Raw genomic sequence first — 17,596 nt, 5'->3', positions numbered from 1 at the left:
ATGACAACGCCGGCAACAAGGCCCCGGCTATACCTCAAAAGTGAATATCTATAATAAAAGATGTACAACATAACCCCTTGAAGGAGAAAAGGGATCACCAAGATTTTGAGAGGAGGAAGCTCCGCTACGCGCGATCGGCACTATCCGCTATGGAGCCACCTACATTCATTTAGCACCATGGAATAGTACTAGTATGTATAACTAAACACCATCCAGTTAGAAAGAACAACCATATAAGAGTACAAAGAAATCATAAGAAACACAAAGCTTCAAATAAGCACCACGTCAACAATATAAGAGGTTCACATAGTTTTAACACGATTTCTGAAATTTGTAGATTGGGGCATTCCATATCGTTGCATCATCATCCACACTACCACCGCTTCCTTGAGCAGAGTCCAATCACGGCCCGATCGGCTAAGCCGTCTTAACAAGACGTTACCCTTATTTCATTCTCACTTTCCAGTTTCAAGTATCAACACATTACCACCATGTGTGTATAACATGGCATCTGATCACGGCCCGATCGGCTAAGCCGTCTTACCAAGACGTTACCCTTTTCCATTAATCATCTCACTTCAATCTTTGGTTCCACATGTATTAGTTCCTCGGCACTTGGGGCCACAATTACCACATTCTGTAACTCACATTTCACATTTTTCCCATTTTCAACATTGACCTTGCCATTTAAGATCATAGGCACATACAAAAGCAATTTAAGTTATAAGCATAGAGAGGAATTCATCTAGTTCGTCATATTAGTCACAATGTAACCTTGACTTGACATTTAGGCATTTAGCACATAGCTCATGTTTTCCACACATCCTCAATTTACAAAAAATAACACATTAAACACATGGAGAAGCACCTTCCACATACATTTTCACAACATCAATTTATTTGACATAACAAGTACCACATCGATCAAATTTCGGACTTACAACATTTGCACGGGCAACATGGAGGCTCAATTTCTAAGAGGAGGGGGGTTTTAGCCATACATACCTGAAATTTTCCCCTTCATAAAACTACAATGATCCAATACACTTAAGCAACTTCAATCTACAATACAACATTCAATAGGGCCAATATTAGTGACAAATTCCATAACTTATGCCATTTAGGCATATTATCAAACACCTTGTAAATATAGATCTTTACATCTCATAACCGTAGTATTAGTTCATTCAACTATCACTATTAACCAACAATTTATTCCACCATCGTTCCTAACCAATTTATAACTTCCAACAGCATATGTATGACCATCCATTCACACCCAACCATCAACCTCCTTAATTAACCCATTTTAAAATCTCTACAACACCAACACAACCTAGGTTAGGCACTTATGGCTTCCAATCACCATCCCATGAGTTCTAACATATACATCATACATAAATAATCACCATAGAGTAGTTAGAGATGATAGACATACCTCTTGTAGTAAAAATCTTGAGAATCCCCACTTGTAGTGTTCTTGACCAATTTAGGGATTTGAATGGGAATCTATGGATTTTCAAGATTAATCCTTGTTAATATAAGTGTTTAGGAGTAGTAATCAACTCAAAAACTCCAAAAACATTACCTTGGATCAAAGGAGGGAAGTATGGGACGGATTCCCCTTGATAGAGCAAGCCTTAGCTCAAAAAAATGACTTAGAGACTCTCCATACACGGTCTTGGGTATTTATAGGGCTGTTAGGCACGCGACCTCGGTCAAACCACGCCCAGGATGCGCTGGCCGTGCTTGGGCCGCGCTCGGGAGGCAGAAACTCTCAATTTTCCTGCGGTCGAGGCGAGACCACGCATCTGACACAGGTCCGGTAAAATGGTCATAACCTTCTGTATAGACCTCCAAATGACTAACGGTTTGATGCGTTGGAAATGTAGACCTCCAAGACTCAAAGAGATTTAATTTGATAGGTTGTGCATCACACAACACTTTATATAAATGTAGATATGCTTGTCCATAGTAAGGTCTTGTGCATACTCATTTACAACTTTAGTCTATTATGAATTTTCCAACTTGGCTTAGACTTAGGCCTCTCCTTAGACCCCAAATCACTTATAATATGACTTATACGTTTATTAACATATCCAATTGATATCCATTATATCATGAATCCTCATTTGCACACACAAATAAAATAATTAGCCTACCTTGGTACCATGAAATCTTAAATTACTTCGAAAAATTTGCTAGGGCTTTACAGCCACCTAACGATTTTAAGGTGCGTTAGGGCACCTATAAGGTTCAACTACAACTATGTTTGATAACTAGAGATAGGTTAAGGGCTTGAAATTATCCTAAGGGGAAGGTGTTAGGCACCCCTCAGGATCCACTAGTGTGGTTTCCGGCCAGATACTTTTTGTGAATTTGTGCAATTATCAAGTAGACAAATAAGGCTCAAATAAGGAGGGATTTAAGTTAAACACACAAGTGTTTGAAAACAATTATTGAAAGGTTTTGAAAAGATTTATAATCTAAACATGCTTGTGAATGTAAAAGGGGTCCTAGGTTTGTTTGTAATATGGATCACATCAATGCAATAACCGGTATGACACTACTCAGAAGAGGGGATACACGTGGTATTAGCGCACCGGTCATCATATCCATATCTACCCTTCCCACCCCGTGAAGGTATTAAAGCGAGGATTAGTCTTGACCTCTATTGCATGCTGTTACCCATCCCATTCCTATCAGTCCCGAAGGAATTTAGGACTACTATTCCTATAAGAGGGAGGTTTTAGGTTGACTTTTAGGTTTAAAGGTAAAAAGGCTAAGGCGACATACAAAAACACGTAGGACTACATTTAAAGGGAAAACACGTAAGCAATTAGAAGGCTCATGTATACCTCTGCAAATAATGCATATAAATAGCACGACTTAAACACAGTTAAGGTCTGAATTTAAAAATCCTAAAGCAGGGTTTTCGAGTCAGAAGCAAGTTCATTGTATAACTCAGAAAAGAAGTCTGAATCAGGCCTGCCTGTTGGTTGTAGCAGTTAACAAAGGCAATTCCAGTTTTTATTCGGGTTATTACCTAAGGCTTGCCTCGGTGTAAAACAACGCAGTATTCAGTAGTTATTCAGAGTTGCTAAGACGGTTTGGAGATTATTATTACCTAAAACATGTTGTTCTAGGTTTTCAGCACATAGAATTATGGCAAATTGGTTGTAAAGACTAAGTAAAATTGTTTTATTCCTTTTTTATGCAATCCTAGTTAGCCTAAGCAAATATAAGTGAATGAAATCCTAAAGACATGGTATCTAATGTACAGGGATGCAGAATGACATCCATGCAGAATCCTAAGCAAGATTTCTATATGCACCATTATTTAAACATGATTCCCAAAATATGCAGAGATGATATGTTTGTTAGTGTTGTTTAGTCTAAAACATGATCCCTAAGTGTGCATGGCAGTAGGAACATAATCGCAGAAACACTGGTTATTAACACATTTAGAGTAGGAATTTCTAAGTGACATGATGGTGAAGTGGACATGCTGAAAACAGTAATTGTAAATCCTAAGGAACATGATCTCTAATGCATGAAATGGTCCTAAGCATAAAATCTATTACGCAAGTAGGAATGTAAACCGAGTAACATGTTTTCTACCCCTTTTGATAGCTAAAGCATGCATATTTCCCATCCCTTTTCATTAGCTTAGCCCATACTTGTTTACAAATTATTACAGACCAAATGATGAATTACATAAGGAAAAATGCAATAATAAGAAATTACAGCCATAGGAAAGCCTAATCTTGACTTCCTCTCTGAGTTATGTAATAAACCGCTTCAATGCCCATATTATTCCATAGCCTTTCTCATATCTGGGTGTGTCAGAGTTCCCTAAGGACCTCAGGGGAGCCCGAGCAGTGCTCCCACCCAGATTGCATAACCAATAGAGAGTGAGTGCATTATGGAAGAGTCAGTCCTTATGTGTCCAGGTTCAGAGGGAGCTCAAGGGTCCCAAAGCAAGGCTCACACAAGAGGGGCAGAACTTAGATTCTAAGAGTAGGTGAGAGTGCTTGACATAGTTTAAAAAAGAGTTTGTTTAAAAACTGGACTGGCAAGTCCATTTTTTTAAAGTAATCAGTAACAGAGGTGATTAAAAGCAATTGTAGTAGTAAATAAAACTCAAACTCCCAAGATGGGATCACACACAGAATCAATAGTCATACAAGGGGGGTCAAGGGATTTTGGGGAGACACTTGTCTGTAAGCACATGACCCCAGCAAGGGGTATGGTTTGGACATGCACAGCAATAGCTGATACTGGCATGATCACAAACCAGCCAAAAGAACACATAGTGGGGATAGGGGTTTGGGATTCTTAAGATAGCAAGAACACAATAAGTGATTGGCAAAGTATGCTTTGAAACACATATAGGGGAAGCATTAATCTAAGGGGAATGGGACATATTACAGCATGCTAGTGATGCATCTTAACAGAACCACAAGCAGGGGTAGACCAAAATGAAAGAAGCTGAAACAAATAAGACAGCATGTTGTTATTGGAGCTTTAAAATTAAACTAGGACATATCAGTCAAAGAAGCAAAGTGCGGAAAAGAAAAGTAATCAAAGTTCCAAAGTCCAGCCCTGGCTTTTAGCCGGCTAGACAAGGCAGTAGCACAAGTAGTAGTTGAGAGAGAGTTTTGAGTGTGTAAGTGTGTGTTTTTTAACTCAGTTGTTCGTGTGTTTTAAAGAAGAGAGGGTAGGGTATTTATAGCTTTGAAAATGAGTAGAAAATAAGGTAGCAAAGTAAAGTTTTAATACAAACATGGAAATAATCACAATCAGAATCAATTAATACAAGTACTTTTCCTTTAATTAAGGAATTACTGTTTAACGGATACTAACAGGGATAATTAAGGAAACAAAATCAATTTGAGAAAGATTGATTTCTGACCATAAAAGTATAGAGTAAACAATTGAGTCTAAGTACAAAATATACTTAATTGGGGAGAGGGTTTAGCAAAGGTAAAACATCACAGCAAAGGAAAGGAATCAATCAATTTAAACAAAACGAGTGAAACCAGGGATTTACGAGAAAATATTTGCAATCAATCATAACTTGAGAAAATCAAGATCAATCAAGAAAGACTCATGATTCTACACTTTTCCATATAAATAGAGAAGAATGAATAAGAGTATCAGACATGCAAGGCCAACCATATTACCAAAAGAAGCAACACAAACATACAGTAGTAGCAGGAGTATGCTAGGATTTAGTAGTAAAAAAACCTACTCGAAGCACAGTAGTCAATAAAGTCGAGTAGTCATATATAACCATAGTGGAAAAATCAAACTAACAGGTAAGAAGGTCAGAAACAAGTACAGAAACCTTTAAACTCACAGTAATGAGTGAGGAAAACCCTTTTAAGAAATTAGGGTTTTAACAACAGTCGAGTTAAAAAATGGTAAGAACTCTGAATCAATGAACAAAGGAGAGGATCCAAACATAAAGAACTTAATCGAAACAAGTATACAAACAAACAAAGACAGCTTCAAAACCCGGATAAAACCAAAAATACCTAGGGTTTTAACACGATGAACCACGTAGAAGAACAGCATGAACAAACCATTTAAACATAGTGAAATCATAAAACAACACTGAAAATCGAAGGAGAGATCTTTTTAAAAAGAATTTAAGAAACCATAATTTGAAAACAAAGAGTCACTTTGAAAGAAAATCGAAGAACCTTTGAGAAAATACCAAGAAGTTCATAACATGCACAAATCTAAGACAGATCTAAAAAAAATTGGAAAGCTCTTAAAGTTAGGGTTTCAGAGAACCCATAAAAAGTGAGAGACTTTGAAAAGTTACCGATCTAGCCGGAAAAGTCAAGGATCTGACTTGAACAACCATGGATGACCGGAAAGAGGCCATGGATAGAAGTCGAGCCAAGACTGGACTAGATCTCTTTGAGATCTATCCATGAAATCATGGAAACAAACAAACGGGAGTCATAGGAGACCGGTACACCTCTCAAACAGCCATGGGAGTCCATGGATTAGGTGAGAATCAAAGGGGATTAGGGTAGGTTTGGGTGGCGGCTGCTAGGGTTAGCCTTAGGTTTTTAGAGAGAGTTTGGGAGAAGAAGGGATTCAAGGGCGGCGGGTTGGTAGAAATGATTTAGGTTTCGGGGTCGTTTTGAGTTAAAAAAGGTAAATTAAAATGGTGGCACTTGATCTGAATGATCAACGGCCTAGATTGAAAGGGGTAGGTGGGGATCCAGGTTTGGGTAGGATTTAGTTGGGTTAGGGGCAGGTTTTAATTGGAATTGGGCTGGGGAATTGGGTTTGATTTGGGGTTAGATTTGAAAGCCAATTTGGGCTAAAATTTAAATAGCCACTTCTTCACCTTTTTAATTTATAAAAATAGTAAATAGCTTCTGAAAATAAATTGAAACTACTAAAATGATTTATAACTCATAAATAACAATTTAAAAATATTAGACTCAATTTTATAAATATAAGACACAATTAAACCTTAAAATGGCTAATATTGCAATTATGTGCAATTTTAGCTTTAAAAATACCAAATGAAATTGTAAAAATATGTAAAAAATTTATTTTAGCCATATTTCGGCATGAATATAAAAATCAAATAGATGAATTATCAAGATAATAAATTTTGGAAATAATTATTGAGATTTTATGGATAAAAGGGGAAATAAATCAATTTAAAAACCTTAAAAATTATGGGAAAAATAATAAGGCACTGGGACATGATTATATATGCATATATATGATGTTTTGAAAGTATTTTGCATATTGAAAATATATAGGGAAAAAGTGGGTATCAACAGGGATTAACTCGTTCAGGGAGATGTTTTGCCCCGGGAGAGGTAAGGAAAGCTAAAACATCCAGAGATAACCTAGTTCAAGTAAAGAAAGTAGTCACTGAAGAATAGGCGGAGGAGTTTCTAAGAAAAATGAAGGTACAAGATTACTCCATCGTGGAGCAGCTGAGAAAGACGCGCGCTCAGATTTCCTTGCTATCATTGTTGATCCATTCAGATGAGCATCGTCGGGCCCTGATGAAAATTCTGAACGAAGCTCATGTCCCCAACAAAATTTCAGTGAACCATCTGGAGAAGATCGCCAACAAAATATTTGAGGTGAACAGGATCACCTTCTCTAATGACGAGCTGCTTGTGGAAGGTACTGAACACAACAAAGCTCTCTATCTTACAGTAAAATGTGAAGATTCTGTGGTCACCAAGGTGTTAGTTGACAATGGTTCCAATGTAAACATCTGCCCTCTCTCTACTCTGAACAAGTTGAAAGTTGATGATTCACAAGAACAGCATATGCGTCCGAGGTTTTGACGGTGGAGGAAAAGACTCGGTTGGTGATATAGTGCTTGAATTGACAATAGGACCGGAGGAATTCACCATAGAGTTCCAGGTACTAGAAATAGCCTTCTCTTACAATTTTTCGTTAGGTCGACCTTGGATTCATGCCGCCAAAGCAGTCCCGTCCACTTTGCACCAAATTGTCAAGTTCGAGTGGGATAGACAGGAGATCGCCGTGCATGGTGAGGAGAATTTATGTGCTCACAGTGATGCCTCTGTCTCGTTTATTAAAGCTAAAGATGACAAAGGGCCTTGGGTCTATCAAGTTTTTGAAACAGTGCTGGTCGAGAAGGTTCCAGAAGGGAAATGTATTCCAACTCCAAAGATAGCCTCTGCATCCGTCATGGTGGCCTCTGAAATGCTGAAAAATAGCTTTGCGCCAGGTAAAGGTCTAGGTGCATTTCGGTTTTGGATTCAAACCTACAACAGCAGATGTGAAAAGGGCTAAAAGGTTGAAACAAAAGGTGTGGGCACTTTCGAAGCCTATCCTGCATCTCTCCAGGTCTTTTGTCAAGTCTGGTGCCAGGAAACCCTCAGTGACAACAGTTCCAAGTTCTGTGGTTGACATTGATGAAGAATTAATTGAAAGGTTCCAGAGGTTGTTTGATGATATGAACATGGTAGAAGTTAGAGAAGGTTCTAGCAAAGTAGACGTGTAGTTCGTCGGGCCGAATATAAAGCTTACAATTGGAAGACTACTCCTCTCCCTACTCGGAAGGAGTCTTGGTAGTTTGTTTTGTTTTCCTTTCTATATGGGTCATTCCAAGGTTGTGACCCATATTTTTATTTTTCGCTTGTCGATGTACAAACCCTGTTATCCTTTACTTTCAATGAAATGCAATTTCCCTTTTCCATCCTTCCTGATAGCTCTTGTTTTTGTTTTCTTTTCTTCTTTGTACAGTTCTTTTTATGCTGGTTTCAATGACATGACATACATGAGGAATCTTTGGCCAAGTCTTAAAAGTCAATCTAATTCTGAAATAATAATCCAAGAAATAGAGTGCAATGATGAATCAGAATATGATGAGGATGAGACATTTGAAGAGATTCGTAAGGAACTAAATCATTTCGAAGGAAAACCCAAGCCTAATCTGAATGAAACGGAATCAATCAATCTAGGGGATCCAGATAATCTCAAAGAAACTAAGATAAGTGTCCATCTTGAACCGCAAATCAGGGAAGAAATAATAAAAGCATTATTGGAATATAAGGATATTTTTGCATGGTCGTATGATGATATGTCAGGCCTGAGTACCGATTTGGTGGTCCATAAATTGCCAATTGATCCAGCATTCCCTCCCATCAAGCAGAAATTAAGGATGTTTAAGACCGACATGAGTGTCAAGATTAAAGAAGAAGTCACCAAGCAGCTTGATGCAAAATTCATTCGAGTCGCGCGGTATCCCACGTGGTTAGCCAATGTTGTGCATGTGCCAAAGAAAGATAGTAAGACCATAGTGTGTGTTGATTATCGTGACCTCAACAAAGCCAGTCCAAAGGACAATTTTCCACTGCCAAATATCCACATTTTGATTGATAATTGTGCCAAGCATGAGATTGGGTCTTTTGTGGACTGTTATGCGGGGTATCATTAGATTTTAATGGATAAGGAAGATGCGGAAAAGATAGCATTCATCATGCCATGGGGAACATATTGCTACCGGGTCATGCCTTTTAGTTTGAAAAACGACGGGGCAACTTACATGAGGGCAATGACTACCATATTCCATGACATGATACATAAGGATACTGAGGTCTACATGGATGATGTGATCATAAAGTCCAAGAAGCAGTCTGACCATGTCAGAGACTTGAGAAAGTTTTTCCAGAGGCTCCGTAGGTACAATTTTAAGCTCAACCCTGAAAAGTGTGCATTTGGTGTTCCATCTAGCAAATTGTTGGGATTCATAGTTAGTCGGCGGGTCATTGAGTTGGATCCGTCAAAAATCAAGGCTATCCAGGAACTACCATCGCCAAAGAACAAACTGAGGTGATGAGTCTGCTAGGGAGGCTGAACTACATCAGCAGGTTTATTGCTCAGCTCACGATAACTTTTGAGCCCATCTTTAAGTTGCTAAAGAAGGATGTTGCAGTTAAATGGACTGATGAGTGCCAGGAAGCATTTGATAAGATCAAAGAGTATTTGTCGAACCCACCTATGTTGGTCCTACCGGAACCCGGGAGACCTTTGATTCTTTATTTGACAGTCCTGGATAATTCATTTGGTTGTGTATTGGGTCAGCATGACATCAATGGCAGGAAAGAGCAAGCCATCTATTATCTCAGCAAGAAGTTCACATCTTATGAGGTTAAGTATACACCCCCCCCCCCTTGAGAGGACATGTTGCGCCCTGACTTGGGTAGCACAGAAGTTGAAGCATTATTTGTTATCCTACACTACTTACCTCATTTCTTGCCTGGATCCTTTGAAATGTATCTTCCAGAAGCCCATGCCCACAGGAAGGCTCGTAAAGTGGCAGATCTTGCTCACAGAGTTTGACATCATATATGTGACTCAGCGATGAAAGCCCAAGCTTTAGCCGATCACTTGGTCGAGAACTCGGTGGATGAAGAATATGAACCTTTGAGGACTTATTTTCCTGATGAAGAGGTAATGCATATTGGCGAGGTCGAGAAGGATGAAAATCCCGGCTGGAAACTCTTATTTGATGGGGCTGCTAACATGAAAGTCATTGGAATAGGAGCTGTACTCATCTCTGAAACAAGGCACCACTACCCTGTCATAGCTCAGCTTCATTTCTATTGCACCAACAATATGGCCGAGGATGAAGCGTGCATTTTGGGTTTAAGATTAGCTATGGACATGGGAGTCCAGGAAGTGCTGGTTTTAGGAGATTCAGATCTGTTAGTGCACCAGATTCAGGGAGAATGGGAAACTCGAGATTTGAAGCTCATACCAGATCGACAATGTCTGCAAGATCTTTGTTAGCGGTTCAGATCAGTAGAGTTCAAGCATATCCCTAGGATCCACAATGAGGTCGCTGACGCATTGGCCACTCTAGCGTCAATGTTACATCATCCAGATAAGGCTTATATTGACCCTTTGCATATTCAGGTCCGTGATCAGCATGCTTACTATAACATGGTGGAGGAAGAATTTGATGGCGAACCTTGGTTCCACGATATCAGGGAGTACATCAAGTCGAGGGTGTATCCGGTACAAGCCACCGGGGATCAGAAGAGAACAATTCGACATTTGGCAAGTGGATTTTTATTCAGTGGAGGAGTTTTGTACAAAGAACTCCAGATCTTGGATTGTTAATATGCATAGATGCTAGACAAGCCATGACTATCATGACCGAAGTGCATTCCGGAGTCTGCGTGCCGCATATGAGTGGGTATGTTCTGGCAAAGAAAATTCTTCGAGCAGGTTATTATTGGCTCACCATGGAATGAGATTGTACCAGTTTTGTGCGCAATTGTCATCAATGCCAGGTACACAGAGACTTGATTCATTCTCCCCCATCTGAATTGCACACAATGTCCGCACCATGGCCCTTTGTTGCTTGGGGTATGGATGTCATCGGACCAATTGAGCCAGCAGCATCCAATGGGCACAGGTTCATTCTGGTGGCCATTAACTACTTCACTAAGTGGGTTGAAGCTAAAACTTTCAAGTCTGTGACCAAGAAGGCAGTGGTCGATTTTGTTCATTCAAATATTATTTGTCGGTTTGGAATCCCAAAGGTGATCATCACAGATAATGGTGCTAATCTTAACAGTCATCTGATGAAAGAAGTTTGTCAACAGTTTAAGATTGGACATCGAAATTCCACCCCATACCGCCCCAAGGTGAATGGAACAGTCGAGGCAGCCAACAAGAACATAAAGAAGATACGTTGAAAAATGATGCAAGGTTCCAGGCAATGGCATGAAAAGTTGCCCTTTGCGTTGTTGGGTTATCGCACTACTATTCGCACTTCAGTAGGTGCAACTCCTTATTTGTTGGTATATGGCACTGAAGCGGTGATAACCGCAGAAGTTGAAATTCCATCCCTTCAAATTTTTGCTGAGGCCGAAATTGATGATGATGAATGGGTCAAAACCCATCTGGAGCAATTGAGTTTGATTGATGAGAAAAGATTGGCAGCAGTGTGTCATGGCCAGTTGTATCAAAAGAGAATGGCAAGAGCATACAACAAGAAGGTGTATCCGCGGAAATTTGAAGTGGGTCAGCAAGTATTGAAATGCATCCTCCCACATCAGGCTGAAGCAAAAGGCAAGTTCGCCCCAAATTGGCAGGGGTCGTTCATTGTAACAAGAGTGTTGTCCAATGATGCTTTATATTTAATAGATACAGAAGGCAAATGTGTAGATATGGCTATCAATTCTGATGCAGTCAAAAGATATTATGTATGATTTCTTTGGTTTGTCTAAATTATTGTTTGTACTTGCCATATTTTGAAGATTGGAATGACGAAGGCATTTTATTCTGCTATCTAAACACTTTATCCTTTGTTACCCCTTTGAGCCTCATTTATTTTCTTTCATACCCCTCTTTTGGAATCAGTAGCAAAGTTCAGAAACACGGACACAAAAGGTAAATAAAGAAGGAAAAGAGGAAAAGATAAGAGGAAAAGAGAAAGAAAAGAATGAAAAGAAAAAAAAAGAAAAAAGAAAAAAAGAAAAGAAAAGAGAAAAGTAACAACAACAAAGCAATTCCTATGACATAAACTATGTTCGACCTGATTCCTTTTAAGGATACGTAGGCATCCTCACGGTTCGGTCCCAACAAAATAAAATTCAAAAGTCCCCAAGCATAGAAACTGGGGCAGAAAGTTGTGGTTGTTGTAAGAAATCTGATTCCGAAAGTTGTAATTTTGAACCCATTCAAGCTGTGTTGAGCCTTTGTGATATCCTTTCTTTCTAACCCTATCCAAAAGCCCACATTACGGTCCAAAGAAAGACCTTTCGGTCAGTCTTCGAGAGATGCCAAGTCGAGCAAGTAGAGTTGTGATTCATATCAGGGGCAACACTCCGGTCTAAGCAGGAAAAATGAAAAAATAAGAGAGTCTTATTGGTGAAAACCCCCTCGGGCACCGTAAGGCGATGGAAAGCTAAGAGAAATTAAAAATTAAGAGAGTCTTATTGGTGAAAACCCTCACAGGTACCATAAGGCAATGATGAGTTGAGATATGAATAAATGAGAGAGGTTTGCTGGTAAAACCCTTCAGGGCACCGCAAGACGAATAAGGTTATTGATTTATCAAAGGAATCGGATTATGGGAACTTCAGGGATAAAGTGTGAAGATCGAAAGAGGATTGACTGAATGGACTAGGCTGATTAATCTGAAGTGCATGTCATGATCATTGATGCCAGCAGCCTCACTCAGATAAGTCCCCTTTCCTTTACTTCCTCAAACAGTCCTTCTGTTTTGATTTTTCTTCTCTATTCATAACTCTCGAAGTTATTGCATTTCATTTCCTTCTGGGTCTATTCCTCTAAAGCTTTTTCAATGTTAGACTTGTTAAGCAAAAGAAAGGATTGCAAAATCTTATTACCAACTTTCAAATTGCACAAAGCAAAGTGCGGCCACAACATGCCAAAGATAGCGTGATGCAAAATGGAAAAATAAGGTGTTAGCCGGGGTTCAAGTGATCAAGTGGTTTCGTGAATTGTGTGGAGAAATACAGAGTTTCAGATAGGAGAGACAGACGTATTAAAATAGCATGTTGATTGTAGGGCACTCAGGTCATTCAGGGTTTCGTGGTTAAGGTTCAATCAGAAGGTGAAATAACTCTTTGCCAGTCAAATGCAGTTGAGCAGAACCAAGTATGGCAGCGGAAACGCCACCCTCAGCAAGAATGCCGCTAACTAACCACCACATTTCAAACTGACAAGATTCTTCTTTGACTGAAAATAGGGGCAGGAAATTTCGTTTGTTTCAGAGAAACCCACCGTGAGGAAAGAAGGTGCCAGACAGGCTCGACTATAAGTTCCAATACCTTCCTGGATAACAGGATTTAGTAAGTTTTGAGAGCCTCGCAAATGACAAGGTTTGACGAGAGGTCTACTTTTGGGGAGTATAATTTGGCATTTAAGTTGTCGCTTTTGAGATGAGTCTTGGTTTGAAATTTTCAGGATAAAAGAATTTAGTTTAGAATTTATTTTGATAACAAGAATCGGTTAACACTCACATATGTTCCCAATATCAAACTGGGGTAGAAATATTTCTTTTGTCCCACCTGGAGAACAAGGGAAGACAACACGAGTTTCAAGAAGAGGACAATTCAGGTTCAACAATCAGGTACCCACCTGGAGAACAAGGGAAGACAGTTCAAAGGAAAAGCAGTTTCAAGAAAAAAGCGATTCAAGCTCAGCAATCAGGCGCCTACCTGGAGAACAAGGGGAAACAGCTCAAGTTTCAAAAAGAAAAACAATACAAGTTTAGCAATCAGGCGCCCACCTGGAGAGCAAGGAAAATGGTGCAAGTTTCGAGGGAAAATAGTTCCAAGTAGCAAGAAAAGATGGTTTGAGTGTTTGCAATCAGGCGCCCACCTAGAAAATAAGGGAAAACAATTCAAGTTTCAGAGGAAATTAATACAATTTAAATGTTGGTAATCAGGCACCCACCTGGAGAACAAATGGAAAGTAGAAATGTTCAAAGGAAGACGGTTCAAGTTCAGCAATCAGGAGCCCACCTGGAGAACAAAGGAAACAAGTCAAGTTTCGAGGGAAAAGTAGTGCAAGTGTTGGGAATCGGGCACCCACCTGGAGAACAAGGAGAAGCAGTTCAAGTCTCAAGGAAAAACAGTGCAGGTGTTGGAAATCAGGCACCCACCTGGAGAACAAGGGAAACATTCAAGTTTCGAGGAAAATCAGCTAAATGTTTGGCAATCAGGTGCCCACCTGGAGAGCAAGGGAATACAGTTAAAGTTTTGGCAATCAGGCGCCCACCTGGAGAGCAAGGGAATACAGTTAAAGTTTTGGCAATCAGGTGCCCACCTGGAGAGCAAGGGAATACAGTTCAAGTTTTGGAAATCGGGCACCCACCAGGAGATTAAGGAAAGCAGTTCAAGTTTTAAAGGAAGACAGCACAAGTTTCAAGGGAAAATAGTTTAAGGTAACAAAGGGAATACAATTCAAGTTTTGGTAATAAGGAGCCCGCCTGGAGAACAAGGGAATACAGTTCAAATGTTGGCAATCAGGCGCAACCTGGAGAATAAGGGAATTCACTTCAGAATGGAATCCAAGTCAGCAACAAAGGAAGCTCACCTGGAGAGTACAAGTCAGCAGAGCGGCAGAAACTGCGAGATCAAGTTTGAAGATTATAGAGAGGATTCTTATAATTCATAGATCATAGTTTAGTCTAGCTTCTGTTATTTTGTCTTGGTGTAATAAGGAGTTCAGCAAGCAGTAGCAGCAACAACAACAGTGAAGTCACAGCTTCATGGTAGTCCCAGCTACCGAAATAGTCCCAGCTACCGAAACTTCTCGAACTACACTGACCTAATTCTTTTATAGCCAAGGATATATAGGCAACCTCGGAAGCAAGGTGCGGTCATGATCTTTCAAAAATGCTTCCCACGGAGTATTCAACTGGGCAAAAATCGCTCGTATCCGCTCACTTTATATTTGCACGAAAACTTTTTGTGTTTTCGAGCAAAGAGGGGCAGTTGTAAGCACGTGCTTTTTGCCCTATAGGAATTACTCCCATAAAATACAAGAAAAATAATTTTTTCCCATTTTTCTACAATTTTATAAGATTTTGTGGGAATTTGTGCTAATGGTTTGCATTTCTGCGCATGTTTATTTTTCGTTAAAAATTATGAAAAATGTCAAAAAATAATATGCATTGCATTGACGTTTTGTTTTCATATTTTTAGGATTAATTAGTAAATTAGTTGTTTTATTTAAAAATGAAAATCAAATTTGGCTTACTTTGGCATTTTTAGCTTTTTAATTTTAGGTTAGTAATTTTCTCGTTTAATCTAGGAGTAATTAGCTTTTGTAAATATTATAGTAGATAATTGGTTTAATGTTGCAAATTAATTTAATTTAGGTTTTTTAATTAATTAAAAAGGAAAAGAAAAACAATTGAAAAAGAGGAGAAAAAAAAATTAGAAAAAAAAACTATTTTAATTAGGGCCCAAACCACTTTTGATCCATTCCAACCCAAGCCCAAATTCGGGCTACCCGGTCTAGCCCTGTGTGATCCAAAACGACGTCGTTTCCGCCCCCCTCATCTCAACTATTGGATCTCAATGATCCAACGGCCTGGAACTGAGGCCATCCTTTGTATAAAAATGTCGGAACAGCCCCCCCCCCCCAAACTCTAAGTCCATTCTTCACTTCCATCTCCCTCTGAACTCAAACCTTAGAGACCGCTGCCACCGAAATCCCCGTCGGCGGCAACGCCCCAAACCGCCTTCAAACTATTACCAAATAATCACCACCCATCCCTCTTTCGTAACCCATCACAAGTTTCCCCAAAATCCTTATCCGTTTGTCCAAATCTCAGGTCTGACGCCCGAAGAAATCGAAAACCCTAATTTGCTCCCCTTCTGAGTTTCAAGAGGATTTGAGGCTGATTTTGAGTTGGAATTTGTGCCAGTTGATTGTTCTTATCAAGAACAATTGATTAGCACCAATTCTGACCTATTTCAAAGTTCAACAGATTTTGCGCGCAATCAAAGACCGGCAGAACTTTGTTCATACATGCAATAGGTATCTATTCTCATTTCTTCTTTCCATTTTTTCTTATCCTTCATTTCTTCTTTAGCTTTTCTCTTCTACATCACTCTGGCTTCCCCCAATTTTTTTGTTTCATTGATCAACAAGTGAAGAAGTTTAGGTTTTCTATTTTTCTTCTGTTCGCATGCTCAATAAGTAGTGTTAAGGCTCATTAGTTTAGGCACCTTCATCAGAGTTCAATTGTTCACATTTTTCGGCTGGTTTTTGTTGATTTATTTTATTTCATGTTTAAGTAATTTAACTAGTATAGTCCATTACTATGTGTTAAGCATCTTTGCTATCGTGATGTTCTGAATTGTTTAATTAGTTAACCTCTGAAATAGGTTGGTTTAGTGTTTGCTTAATCAGCCTATGCTTAATTCTATTTCATGTTGTCTGCCTATGCTCATTATCAATCTTGAGGTTTAGGTTTACTTTATTTAGAAATAGGTGATGTTCAACATTGGTCTTGCTGTTTGATCTTATTTGGTGATATTTGTGTGCTTATTTCTGTTTATCATAAATCATGTAGAAATTCTAGGGGCTTAATTGAACAAATAGAAACTTAGAGGTTTAATTTGGGAAACAAGAATAGAATTTTCAGATAAGGATTGGTATAGGAAGGTTCTAGAACCTGGGGCAGTTGCCCCCATTTGGTTAGCACAAAAATGTTGAGCCAATAAGGGACAGCCAACTGTCCAGTTAAAAAGGATGCCCTGCAGGCTGGGAATAATTCCCAAGGCTGGTTTTTAAGCACATGGCCTTAGAGGCCTATAAAAGGCTGTCTTTCCTTCACTCAAAATCAGATTTCAAGCCTTATTTTCTGCACTAAACTTCTGCGAAAATATCAAAAAATTAGGCCCTAGAAAACACCCAAAAGTTCTGCACTATTTGAAAAAGAAGGCTGAATTAGTTTTGTCTTTGATTTTCTGGAGTAAAAAGAAAAAAACTCTCTAAAGTTTCTCTGGTTTTCCTGAATTTCTTACTCGAATATGGACTAAGCTGGAGCTGTGTGTTGTTGACTAATTGTTGTTGTCTTTCTGGCTAAAATCTTTACTTTGTTTCGCTTTGTTCTTGATTTCCAGGTACTCCTATGAATTTTTGAATGGCAAATAAAGCTGTAAAGAATGTATTCTGCTTGTACTGTAATTTGAGTGTTCAAGATCTTAAATCTATGGTCTCATATGTATGCTATTTATATTTTGTTTAGCTTAGTAGTTTGGTTTTGTGTAAATATGCTGGATCTGGATATTCAGCATTGACTTAGTATCCATGTGAGTGATCTGTTTAGCTTAGTCGATTCTATGTATTGTTTTGGACATTTCAGGCAACCATATTGGTTTATGTAGTCATTATTAGGATCTGTTAGGTTCTGAAAGTAAATTTTTAGTTCACAACTAAATGGTAGTAATGTTAGTAGTTCTTAGTCATTTCTAGTTTGTTTTGGTTCTTAAAATCGAAGCTAGTCGAAGATTTCCCTCCTAAACAACATGTTTTTGATCCAGGGTTGTTATGATTAATTAGTATAACTAAT

General features: G+C 38.9%; 2 protein-coding genes across 2 annotated transcripts; both read left to right on the top strand.

Annotated features, from left to right (window-relative positions):
* Positions 1-6,944: 6,944 nt before the first annotated feature.
* On the top strand, positions 6,945-8,962 carry LOC138870941 (uncharacterized). The gene is made up of 4 exons (XM_070148784.1): positions 6,945-7,237; positions 7,320-7,750; positions 7,797-8,003; positions 8,367-8,962. The coding sequence occupies exons 1-4, from the start codon at positions 6,945-6,947 to the stop codon at positions 8,960-8,962; spliced, it is 1,527 nt and encodes a 508-aa protein (XP_070004885.1).
* Positions 8,963-9,888: 926 nt separating this feature from the next.
* On the top strand, positions 9,889-10,317 carry LOC138870940 (uncharacterized). Its single transcript, XM_070148783.1, has one exon. It carries the CDS (start codon positions 9,889-9,891, stop codon positions 10,315-10,317), a length of 429 nt encoding a protein of 142 aa, XP_070004884.1.
* Positions 10,318-17,596: the final 7,279 nt, after the last annotated feature.

Source organism: Nicotiana sylvestris, chromosome 6 (assembly GCF_000393655.2).
Source record: "Nicotiana sylvestris chromosome 6, ASM39365v2, whole genome shotgun sequence".
In the NCBI taxonomy this organism is placed as follows: domain Eukaryota; kingdom Viridiplantae; phylum Streptophyta; class Magnoliopsida; order Solanales; family Solanaceae; genus Nicotiana; species Nicotiana sylvestris.
This window is presented reverse-complemented; position numbering and strand designations above follow the sequence as displayed.